This window comes from Tachypleus tridentatus, chromosome 8 (assembly GCF_004210375.1).
Source record: "Tachypleus tridentatus isolate NWPU-2018 chromosome 8, ASM421037v1, whole genome shotgun sequence".
NCBI lineage: Eukaryota > Metazoa > Arthropoda > Merostomata > Xiphosura > Limulidae > Tachypleus > Tachypleus tridentatus.
Window position 1 is genome coordinate 10,205,749 of NC_134832.1, and position 13,806 is coordinate 10,219,554.

The window sequence follows — 13,806 nt, forward strand, 5'->3', positions numbered from 1 at the left end:
TTAATTTATCAAACAAATCGGAGAGAAATTGAACCTTCAGCCACCAGATCTCATCATGAAAAGAAAATTCAAAACCTGCTTCCTCAACCTCCAAGAAAGAAATTACTTCAGTTTGTAGTTGGACAAGACGCTTTAACACCTTATTTTCGAAAGCCATCGAACTTCAGTGTGATACAGTAGCTTTTTGTAGTCTGAATCCATCGCCTCACAGAGAAGAGATTGAAGTGGCCGAGACTTGATGAAATTCACCACTTGAATAACTTGATTCATAACAGACTGCAAATCTTTTGACAAAGATTTGGAGGCGAGCGCCTCTCTGTGAATCATGCAGTGAACAATCCTAATGTTTGGATTTTGTTGGCGCACCAGAGTGACGAATCTCTTCTTTTTTCCTTGCACCGAAGGACAGCCATCGGTGCAAACGCTGACACAGTTATTTCAATGTAATTTGAAAAGCAAAATGTTTTCACTCACCAACTCGAAAATGTCTTGGCCTTTCGCTGTAATTTTTAACTCTTTGCAAAATAAGTATTCGTTAACGATTTTTCCATCTTTTATGAATCGAACAAAAGCCAGAACTTGAGCCTTTCCACTAACTTCAGTAGATTCATCAACTTGAAGAGACCATAGCAGAGACAATTCATCTTCAGACGCTTCGAAGTGTTCGCAAACGTGATCCTTTAAATCCGACGACAAGTCTACAATTCTGCGCAAAATTGTGCCGTTGGACAGTGGAACTTGCTTAACCTTTTTGGCGGCATCCGTTCCAAGCATAGTTTCAACAATGATTGCAAACACTGGCGAAATGACTAATTCGGCCTCCGTATGCGCTTTCTTGCGTTTTGCCAACAATTGAGCAGCCTTATAACTTGCAATCAATCCTTTTCGGGCAGCTTCATGTAGTTCACAAGCTTCATTGATTGTTCATGTTGTTGAGCCGCGAGATTCTCGAAGTATTATTTTGGCTTATCCTTCACAGCTGAATGTTTTGTTTCCAAGTGTCTCTTCAGGTTGCTAGGAACAAGCGCCTTGTTTGATAAAGCTGCATTGCAGAGTAGGAAGAATGGTAATTGAGAATGTTCCGATTCCAAAGCGATAAAACCGTATTCGATGTATTCGTTTTTGTTCTTTCGTTTGATTTCTTGCTTTTGGTTCAACACATTCTTCTTTGCAGCACCAGACTTACTTAAATATTTTTCCATGGATAAATGATAAAGCTAATTCATACACGATAAGCACGAAGTTCTGCAGTTGATATAAAATTTCTACTTACAGCGTAGTAGCTGTAGCTTACCGCAGAATGAGAACGTGTTCCAGAAAGCAGTTTGATTGTTTGATGCATCATTTATGACGTACGAAGCGCTTGTTGCGCCACAATTAAACTAACAGTCGAACCGTTGCAGTCGAGAATGAAATTTAAGTATAAACATCTCAGTGCTCGAGTTCAATGAAAACCATCGAATGTTTTGGAAGGTTTCAGAGTGTCTATATAGTAGCTTTTATTAACTGATGTGTTCGACTTGCTTGTAAAATCCCAAGAAAGCTGAATGTGTTTCAAAAACACCGCGGCACACCTGCCAATCTCTTGCGGCACACAGGTTGAGAATCGCTGTTCTAGAGTAAAGTTAGATTACAGTTTATTTGTGTTCTGTCCTGAATTTTAACGTTGCAATGCTTGCACACTAGAGGAGTCGAACTATGAATAGGCTTTTAAGAAAACAGATTGGTAGTAACTTTTGTTACATTTTAAAAATATAAATTTAGCAACCACGTAATTCTTTGGAGCAGTTAAAATAACAAAGAAAACCTAGGTAAAACGATACAATTTCACTGACGAATCTTTCGGGTATGTTGAATGATGGAATTGAAACTATTAATATATATATATATACACGATCTATTATAATTTAACTCGCATATATATATTATTAAGGCCCGGCATGGCCAGGGTGTTTAAGGCTCTCGACGCGTAATCTGAGGGTCATGGGTTCGAATCCTCTTCCACCAAACATTCTCGCCCTTTCAGCCGTTGGAGTGTTATAATGTGACGGTCAATCCCATTATTCGTTGGTAAAAGAGCAGCCTAAGAGTTGACTAACTGCCTTCCCTCTAGTCTTACACTGCTGAATTAGGGACGGCTAGCGCAGATAGCCCTCTTGTAGCTTTGTGCGAAATTCAAAACAAACTAAACCAAACTAGATTACTAATGATACTTTAACTTTCTATATTTCCTGTCTCACAGTATCACGGTATCGCTTTTATCGTTCTTAAATTTCTCGCAAAACTGTTCGGGAACAATTTGTGCTAATTGTCCCTAACTTAGAAGTGCCTGTTCTTGAGCTATTCTTTAGCAATGAAAAATAGAATTGACTGTTATATTTGAATACCTCTACGGTGAACATGTTAGATGACAGGATTCAAGCCCACGACCCACAAAGTACATGTTGAACATTCCTTATCATCAAATTATGGAAGAACCAACAAAATATTATTAGCTAAAACTTCTACAGATTTTAATTATAAATATGCATTATTTGTTATTAAGGGTTTTTAACAACAAAGAAAGAAGACAATATTTGCCTATATAGAATAAAATGTAAGTGATTTGTGAGTCTAGCCCCCTCCACACACACACAAAAGATAGTGTTACGTAGAACCCGGTCACAAGAATGCATTGAAAGTGGATCCAGGATTATTTACCAAAAAGTTATTTGAAGGTCTTGAACATAACTCATTCAACACTTGAAAAATCATGAATTATAGTGGACTTAATCTGCGTTCAACATAAAAACCTCTATAACCATAAAACTGCCACTACTTCAAATATTTATTGCGCCCCCAGTGGCACAGCGGTATATCTGCGGATTCACACGCTAGAAATCGGGTTTCAATATCCGTGGTGGGCAGGCATACTTCTTTTTGCAACTAAACAAGAGTGAACATATACAGTCTGCATCTCCCTGCTCATGTCGCCATAACACACCTATTCTTCGTCAGTCTAGCTTCAGACTCAACCCATCGAAGTTTCCCTTCAGCTCCACTTCTCGGCTCTCCCCCAGCCTCCCGGGATGGTTTCGCAGCTTCTCTCGTCTCTCTTTTTCTAGATCAGGGGTCGGCAAACGTTTTTGGAGGCGGGCCGGATTAGAAATGTTTTTATGACTTGCGGGCCAAGAAGAATAAAAAAGTGAAACCATGATCATACAAGGCTATGGAAACAGCTTGTTTTTTAATTACCTCAATGTTTTTCATTATAGGAGAATATATGTACATAAACTTTCATGTACTATCAGTCAATGAGAATTATTAATTTTTTTTTTGGAAAAATACTGTGAAATTGTGGTTCAGATTTTGTGGTTCCTGTAATCAAAACTGACTGCAAGTGGCGATCAGTTAACACTGACCTATAAACAGTTTTAATATACTTTATCTTCAAAAGAGTTTTTTTCACCTAAATAGGTTGTGCCAAATGCTGAAACCCATCCTAGAACAAAGGATTTTAAAGAAGTATATCCTTCATCTGGGAAGCATTTATAAAAGTCAGTAAAGTTTTCCATTTTGCACTTGTCTTTTAACATGTCATTTGACTGCAAGTCAATAATTTACAGTTGAAGATCTGACGGAAGTTCCTCGATAATGCAGTCAAATGGATTTTGAAAGATTTTTAATGCTTTCGTATTTTCATCGAAATCTAAAAAACCCTGTTGAAACTGTAGCTTCATACTAGTGAGAATGTCTTGAGTGAATTCGAAAGGAAATAGAGAATTTGCTTCTTGGTTGTAAGGAAAAGTAAGGAAAGTTAGTTGAAGTTAGTTATCATTAGCTGGGAGTGAAAGAAGGTTAATTTATGTCGAAAATCTTTCACTGCAGAGTATATGTCGCATATAAGCTCAGAATCGCCTTGCAATATAAGATTGAACTAGGTAAGATGCGTCATTGAAGCCACCCGCTAGTACAGCGGTATGTTTCTGGATTTACAACACAAAATCAGAGGTTTGATTCCCCTCGGTGGGCTCAGCAGATAGCCCGATGTGGCTTTGCTATAAGAAAACACACACGTGTCATTAAGTCAGCCGAGAATGCCAATTTCTACAACTATTCATCGTTTGCAAGTAGCGGCTGAGCACGATTTTTATCATTCAAAAAAATATCACTCTCCATCCGAAGCTCAAAAATCGTGAGATAACTTTACCGCTACTCAGCCATCTTATAGCAGTATGGTACAGCAAGTCGCTATATTTCATCTTACAACAGTGTGGTACAGCAAATCTCTATATTCCATCTTACAACAGTATGGTATAGCAAGTTGCTATATTCAGCTTCTATTTGTTCAAAAATGTTTGAAACTGGCGATAATTGAGTGCATGCGATAAAATAAAATCCACTGTTGATATAACTGGTTCTATCACAAATGACAGATGATACAACTGGTTCTACCACACATGACAGATGATACGACTGGTTCTACCACACATGACAGATGATACGACTGGTTCTATCACACATGACAGATGATACGACTGGTTCTACCACACATGACAGATGATACGACTGGTTCTATCACACATGACAGATGATACGACTGGTTCTACCACACATGACAGATGATACGACTGGTTCTATCACACATGACAGATGATACGACTGGTTCTATCACACATGACAGATGATACGACTGGTTCTACCACACATGACAGATGATACGACTGGTTCTATCACACATGACAGATGATACGACTGGTTCTACCACACATGACAGATGATACGACTGGTTCTACCACACATGACAGATGATACGACTGGTTCTATCACACATGACAGATCTAAATGTTTTCCACAAAGTGCTTGATGATGAGGTGACACACTTTATATTTTGTACATCCCATATTGTCACAAGCTTTGAGGACTTGTCCAACGAAACTTTTTTCTCCACCATACATATTTTTTCAACCATCACTTGTAATACGCTTTAGACGTTTCCAAACCAGATTGTACTTAGTCAGTGTTTTCTCCACCTCTTTGAAAATGTCTTCACCAGTAGTTCTTCCATGCATGCTACTCACTGAAGCTTGTGTTTCAAAGTTAGCGTTAATTCCCCGAATGAACAATAGCAACACCGAATTGTCAGACACATCTGTTTATTCATCAAGAGCCAGAGAAAACCACTGAAAGTATTGTACTTTATTGTATAATTGGCACACGATGTTATCTCCTATGTATTCGACTTTCCTAGTTACTGTTTTTACAGAAAGAATAATATTCTTGGATAAATCTATTTTTCTGGACATATTTCTTCAGCTGTTGCTATCACACAAGATTTAATTAATTTACCATCAGTAAATGGTTTTCCTTTCTTGGCTTACAAATAAGCTACTGTGAAACTAGCTTTAGTTGCAGCTTCATTGTTGGCATTTATCCTAGTGTAAAACGACTACTGTGATAAAATGCTCTCTTTTAAGGCTTCATATTTCTCATGACGTAGCTTTCCTGTTAGATGAGAATAGTGAGATGAATGCTTCGTTTGGTAATTCCTACGTATATTACATTCCTTTAGCACTGCAATAGCCTCACAATACTTTTTTGTTTTTTTTTTCAGTTACAAAATATTCCACCCTCAAATGTTCTTTAAAAACACGAAATTCAGAGACAATTCTTCGTCTTTTTGCTTGTGACATTATAAATGACGGGTAACTGCAAGCACAAAATATATGAAATTAGAAAAATTATTAAAGCAGTTATGCAAAAATTATATATGTAAAAACGGCTAGTATAAATAGAGAAAGCACTATGTAGAGGAGCGAACAACGTTTCCACCTTCTTCGGTCATCGTCAAGTTCACAACGAAAGAAAGAGGTAACTGACCGATAGATAACCACATGTTTGAAGGCGGTTTTTACATATATAATTTTCTCTTCAAGTGGGTTTTCTCGTCATCACGGAGTTTTGAACAAATAATTGACCACTTTAAAAACTAGTGATTAAAATGCTTCTTATCAGAAACAATAAGAAAAATAGTTTCCTACAGGAAATAATTATAAAATGATCCACAACATTAAAAAAATTGCAATCAAATAGTATTTTAACTTACCAAAATTTACAAAGAGAATACTTTATACAAATTATGGACTTTAAAAAAATTAAATATACTGTATTTTCTTTATTGACCGCAACCATAACACATGAAAAGTACGATGAAACTGCTGCCATAAGTCTGTCCACTGGCTAGCAGCAAAATTACTGCAGTTTAAAAAAAAACATACTCATTTACTAAGTATAACATGTAAGATAATTTTTATTAAAAAAAAAAAAGGAACAATGTCAAGACTCTTATTCAACTAATAACATTGTTACTTACCGGTAAACAGTCCACATACATACGAAAAAAGACGATACAACCTCGATGCTCGAGGTTGTTCGAGCAGCAACGACACGGACAAAAAAAGATAAAGAAAGCAAAGAATTTTGTATGCAACGTCACATATTCAATGAAGTTGGAGGGCCGGATAAAATGAGTGCGCCGGTCGTAGTTTGCCGACTCCTGTTGTCGATTATGAACTTTAACCAAGGATATCAGTCAATACCATTGCCAAATCGCGAAGAATCAATGAAACCTAAAAGCCTTGTGCCTTAAAAACATTAGTTGCGTGTGGAGTGAAAAGAAACGAAAGTTTCTGACCGCTCTTGATTATTTTTCATTCCCCTTCGGGGATGAGAGAATAATTGAACCTAAATACCTTCCAAGTATCAAGGTAGTGAGTAGAGCACTGATAGTACATTGTATAGCTTTGTGGTTAGTTTTAAACAATCAAATCAATTCAAATACTCGTTGCAAATTGACGCCTTGAAATCAATGTTGGTTTTATCAGCTTAAAATAAATAGAAATGCTAAACTTTCGAAATAGCAATAAATAAGCCTACAGACCTCCCTACTAGGAAACCTGAAGAAATTGGTACAGCAGTATAGTACTGCTACCCATCGTCTATAACAAGAAGTTAATCATAACTTCCGAAGTAGTTCAACGCGTTATGGCCCACTAGGTAGCCAACAGGGACACAACATAATAATTTATCGCGTTATCGAAGTAGCCAACCACACTTCATGTTATATAGAGCATTTTTACACTTAAGGAAAGCACCATATCCGTTAGCTTTCGTATCATGTAAAAAATTACGGATGTAAGGAGAGTGAATTATTTATAACAGAGACCATATGTTATAGCCTGTTTGTTTCTTTTGTTATTATGTACAAAGCTACACCAGAGGTATCGAAACCCAGTTTCTATCAGTATAAGTCCTCACTGTGCCACTGAAAGCATGTTATAGTCAGGAGGTTAGCATTTGTAATACATACCCCCGATACATTACATTTCGCCTAGAGAACCTTTAAAAATATGTAGTTTTATAATACAAATCAAAACTGACCATACGCTTCCTTCACTGTTACTGCTTGGGTACTTACTAACTACTCCATGCATGTAAGCTCAATACAGAACAGGACTGTAATTTACTGTGTTATTTCGATCCAAACACATTTGAATGATTAATATAAAATACTATTATGAAACAGTGTTGATCAAATGTGTCAACAATTTAGTATAATCAATAAATAGATTTGAAAATGCGCTAAAAACATAAAACACTCAAAATTTACTTTATACGGATAATAATGTTTTACTTTTACAATTTACAAATAGCCAATTTATTTTTAACGTTTCTTCAGTTATAATGAGTGAAGTCGAACTGAAGCTCAAAAGTTTGTTCATGTAGATTGAATACTAACTAAACCTATACTAACACTTTGATTTATAAACTTCTTTCTAATGTAACCCTCCAAATCCTTTTAATAAGTTGATTACCAATGCTTCATATTTATTATGGCTTCCTGTTCGAAGACTTCTTAATGTTAATTAATATAATGGCGACAATAGCGTTCTTTGTTTTCACTGCAATTTGCTAAAGTAATACAGTAAATTATGTTACGAGAAAGAATAAGCTTTTACTAAAGCCTGCCTGTAATGTCATTTTCCCCTATCTACAGCTGTTGTTTAGTAGAATTGTAAATGATAAATTAAACTTTCATTATTACTACAGGTAGTTAAGGTACTCAACTCGTAATCTGAGGGTCGCGGATTGGAATCCCCGTCACACCAAACATGCTCGCCCTTTAAACCGTGGGGGCATTATAATGTTACGGTCAATCCCACCATTTGTCGATAAATGAGCAGCTCAAGAGTTGGCGGTGGGTGGCAATAACTAGCTACCTTCCCTGTAGTCTTACACTGCTAAATTAGAGACAGTTAGCATAAATAGTCCTCAAGTAGCTTTACGTGAAATTCAAAACAAACCAAACCAAAGCATTATTACAGATATTTTAAGCTAGATAAATAAAACCCTGAAACAGAGAAAAAACATGAAAATTCGGATAGCCCAATCTGTTATGTGAAATCAATAAAACCGAAATAGCCTTTCTAAAGATAGATGTTTCAAGATAGTAATCAATTACCTTAATACAAACACTGAGGAAATAAACTACATATCAACATCAATTTTAATGGTAAACTTTTGTAGCGATTTGACTGTTCAGGTAATTCTTATTATTTTTCATAATGCCAAATGCCATAAGCATAATCAAAATATTTGATATAATTATTAGTTTCCTGGACATATTATTAAAGGTTACTGTTTCGAAGTTATTAATAAAAAAATTACATGATACAGGAAACAACGCAGATTTTAGAGTAAAATCTTCCTTCTGCAAATATAAGCGAATCATAAAAACATAATGTAGTTAGATTAATAGTGCCAGAAATCTTATTCAAATGAGTCTACTGATCAATTAACCATTTCTCAGAAATGAGTAAATCTTTATCAAATAGTACGTTTCGCAAACAAGGATATTTCATTAAAAGATATGTGAATGCTATTTTAGTCAACATTAAGATTCTTATTTTCTTTTTAAAAACTGGGTTGAAACTCGAACACAAGTAGTGTAGACGCTAATTGGGAGCTGGAAGTAAACAAACATGACCTTGATCAAATTTTCACGAGCTTATATGACGTACTAAAGGCATTGACCTAGAACAAACTTATACGAAAAACCTAGGATATTAACCTAATATGACATATATGACCTAAGGGCATTGATTTAATATGTATTTCATTTATACTGATATACCAGGGGCACACTGCTAAATGATAAAATAGGCCTACGCCATCTACTCCAAAGGGCATGAAATTTTATGACTAAATAACTATGTTCAATAAATAAAATATATTCATAATATTTATTTTCTTTCATCTATGAAAACAATTATCATAATACAAGAAGATTACTATCTTATACAAAATGCAGATCCCTCCGACAGTATCTTCATGATTATATCTTTACAGATATAATCCTAAAATGCAATATTATGTTATTAAGATAAATAAAATATCATCCCCCGTGTCACTGTGGACTCCCATTGCTAAAAAGTGGATTTCAATATTTATGGTGGGCAAAGCACAAACAACCATTGTGTAGCTCTGTGCTTATATTTTAAACAAGCAAACAATAAAATATTTTCATGAGATTTATTTTGGCTAATCATACGATCTACAAAGAAAATTGTTATGATACAAGAAGATCTTCTACATAACACACATCACTCTGAAAATGTCTTTGATTAAAAAATATTATTTTTCAAAAATAAAGGTTTCGATATTTATATACATAAAATAAACATAGCTTTATCTTATCAGATTTGTTTTGTTTCAGCTATAAGTGATGTTATTTTGATATGGAAATATTAATATACATCATTTTGAATTAACAATGAAAAACGATTTTCGTATGTCACTGAAGTTAAGTCAGTAAAGCATAATTTACATAACTGTGTACAGAAAACACATATTTGAAATTTAAATATAACTTTATAAATAGAAATTACCAAGATCTATACTAAAGTCTAACTCCTTAGAAATTTAATGATTTAGATGTTTAAAAGAATGACAATATTGTCCGTCATCTTACAATTTGGACTGTGTCATCGTTTCACAGTTTGGGCTGTGCTCTTTACATTTTTATTTCTGATTCTGTGGTTTTTATTTGTTTTAAAACTGAAGAATGGAATTTGTATGTTCATGCGATTAAGTTAATTATTGAAAAACATCTTACATTCCAAATTACACTTGTACACATCTTCCATGTTGAGAATAAAAATTATAATCTAAAAACGTGAGCAGTTTAACAATAAAGAACGGATTTTATATGTAACTAAGTTTAACAGTCAATAAAACAAAATTATATATTCATGCACTTTACAAAATTACATTGTTCTGTTATTTTAAAAATAAGTGCCATGAACATTTTTTTCAATATGGTGATATGATTCCAAGTTTTAAAATCTTACAACAAAAGTTACAGACTATAAGAAAAAAGCATATCTATCCTTTACGTAAAATCATTTCATAAGAGCGTCATTATAAATTCACGTAAAAACAGTGTCAGATATTACCAACATAATTAGATTTATCTATATTGCACTTTACACAATTGTACAGAAAACTAAATGTATAATGATAAAATTCTCAGTATTCGATGTTACCATAGGCTATTGTTTTCTGCTTCTAAGTTACTACTTTTTGTTTTCGAACTATAATTTACCTGTTCATCATTTAATTATAACAAGTAAAATTTGCCAAAAGTTGAGCAAAACGAATTCATCTGTTAATGCCATTTACACAACAATAAAGAAAACACATATTTGTCACTTACAAATAACTTTACAAATAAAACTCACCAAGATCTATACAAAAATCTTCTTTACTGTTGAATTTAATCTTTTTCACGATTTCATTATTTTCAACAGCATTTTTTCTTCACAACAGACTAAAATATAAATAGTACATAATTTGTAAATCAGAGCAACATTATTTATTAGTACAATAAATATGACTGAAAACAAACATTGCGATGTCATAGAAACACATAAATTGAGTTTATAAGCAAAGAAATATATATAACACTATACTTACATTTAAAGATTGGTCCATCATTCTTTCTTCCATGGAGTAGAACTGAATCAGTCTAACTGAATTAGTGGTGAAAGAAACAGGATATTTATATTTGGAATATTACCCAGATTTGACTAAATTTTAGATTGTTTGTTGTAGACAAGTATTAAAAATTAGGATATATCTGACCTTGTAAACAATCTTATCAAAATTTATCAGAAACAGCTAATTCGGTCGCCATTCAAGTACATAATTCGTTTTATTGTGTAATGAAACCTCAATACAGTTGAATCGACCTTTCATTTTGAAAATTATTCTAAGTTGACTGAAACTGTCTGAACTTCTGACCATTTTCAGGCACAAAATTAAGTAGAAAGTATGCTACAATTGTAGGCTAGATTAAATGACCCTTCAAATATTGAAAACATATAATTAGTGTATTGTATCATTATATAAATAATAAATAAAATAACTATCATTACTGACGTTTAAATTTCAGTGACATTAGTGTATTAGCTAACAATAAAAGCCAAAAAGGTTTTCTAAACTTTATCTGTTGCCTTATATATAACCAAGCTGAATGTCAAACACGTGACTAATGTCAGGAAGCACGTATATAAACTATATTCAGATAGTGAGAAAGAAAATCTACAAGACAAAGAAATAATAACTGTGATTGTTATTTATATAGATCCTTTAAATTCAACTGACTTATAAAGCTAAACATGAAAATAAGTGTCTTTCAGGACAAATCGTGATATATAGCAACACTGTGACATTGTTTTATATCAATTAATTATATTTTATGAGTCTGTGAAAATCATAACAGACTTGCTCTTTTTGTGATCTATATCTTCCACCCTCACCAACTGGTTTAGCCTTTGATTTGATTGGCTTATTCCTACATATTGCCTTTTTTTCATTCTTTGTTCTAGGTGTTTTCCTATCATATTCGATACCTTACATTTTTGTTTGGCATCTTATCTTTTCCATCAGTTGGAGAAAAGCTTTCAATAGGGAACGTGGACAGCTTTTAATAATTTAATACGTTCATGTTTCATTATTTGCAGTTTCTTCTTCATTCAGCTGTCATTCGGCACCTGTAGCCATTCTTCATATTTCAGTGATACTTTGACTGGGTAAGTTATCTTTTATTATTCTTTTGTTCTCTTTTCAGGGGGCTTATTTCCTTTTTTATTAATTATTAGAGCATCCCACCAAACATACTCGCCCTTTCAGCCGTAAGAACATTGTAATGTGATGATCAATCCTATTATTTGTTGGTCAAATGGTAACCGAAGAGTTGGCGGTGGGTTGTGAAGACTAGCTGCCTTCCCTCTAGCCTTACACTGCTAACTTAGGGACGGATAGGGCAGATAGTTTTCGCGTAGCTTTGTGCGAAATTCAAAACAAACAAACAACATGAGGTGAAATGTTCAATTATCACAAAGGCTTTGAGGAAAATTAACTATCACAGAACTGAGGTAAATGGCCTGGCAGAAAGATAAAGGAATAACACCCAATTAAGAAATTCAGTTTGCCTCATTGAAGTTGTTTTATATACAAGACTGTTCAGTTTAAGGGTTATTTCTTGGCTTGTTCGGTGATTATTGTTACTGATTACTTAGTTTTCACAGGGAGTATTAAAAGTACTTGTTATGAAAAGTTTTGTTACATAACTCGGTACGATTCGTAAGTTGTGTACAAAGTTTAATTGTTGTACTAGGCTTTTGCAATATTGTTGAGATCATCTTACCTGAAGCATCTCAGTTTTCTCATTACGTTTAATATTGTTGCTGCTAAAGGGCTAGATATTTTTAGCTTTTCCTGTTACGTGTTATACATATGTGCAGGTACACAAGTAAGAAAATTTAAGTTAATCAAATTAAAACTGAGATAACGTTACTGAAAGATCAAGATCTAGACTGTATTTGTACCTTCAGCTATAGAGAGTGTATATTGGCGACTTTTAAAGTGTTATAATTGCAGATTGTATTGTAATATATAGAGCAGAGAAGAATAATTCGTCTTGTCAATTGGGTTTTGAAGTAACCAGCCTATGGGGACTTTTGACATAAATGAGAATTATTTATAGCTCCGTATACAATTGGAGTAGCCTATGGGGCAAAATAAGTGAATTTATTACTAATTATATTGTGATAACAGAGTAGAAGAGAATAATTTGTCTTTACAAAAGTATTCTAAAATTAATTGAACCCACCTGTACTATTATCATTGTCTTTTCTCAAAGAATCAATGGGGCAATAATTTTACCCCTTTGAAGTCAACAAGAACTCGTTATAGCCCACTGAGTCCATCTGAGAACTTTGAGTCCGTTAAAAATAATAATAGGACTAAATGATAATCTTCTTCTGGGCAACCGATAAAAACTGTGTGGAATGTCTATTGTCTTTTTATTTATTGCCTTATCTTATGTCATGAGTCTTAAACATTTATATAAGTGAGCTGAGACGAATGTTTTTAATTTTATCTGAAGTTTTGACTTGTGTCTTTTTGAGGGTCTTTGAGTACCACGGTTACAAGATTGATAATAGATTATAATAACCAAAACGTATATAAAAATACAACTTTATTCTTGTGTCTTTTCTCTTTTGTTAGCAGGTTCTTTTAGCAAGCAATCCAACTTAACAGAAGTAGAAATGATTAGGCAGTTTATAGGAACTATTTGTCTTTTTTTTTTCTAAACATCTACATGGATATACATTATTACATGAGTAATCTAGTTATGATTGGGTTTTTTTCAATAAAGGTGAGTGTTTTTTTTCTCTAATTCAGACAGTGGTCATGGCATTA

At 33.7% G+C, this 13,806-nt stretch overlaps 1 protein-coding gene across 1 annotated transcript in view; it reads right to left on the reverse strand.

Moving 5' to 3' along the window:
* Window positions 1-6,488, reverse strand: part of LOC143258507 (glycine receptor subunit alpha-2-like) — a 63,980-nt gene extending 57,492 nt beyond the window's left edge. The window contains exon 1 of the mRNA XM_076517570.1: window positions 6,353-6,488. Within this exon, the coding sequence (XP_076373685.1) occupies window positions 6,353-6,369 (17 nt within the window). The 5' untranslated portion in view covers window positions 6,370-6,488. The remainder of the gene's footprint in view (window positions 1-6,352) is intronic.
* Window positions 6,489-13,806: the final 7,318 nt, after the last annotated feature.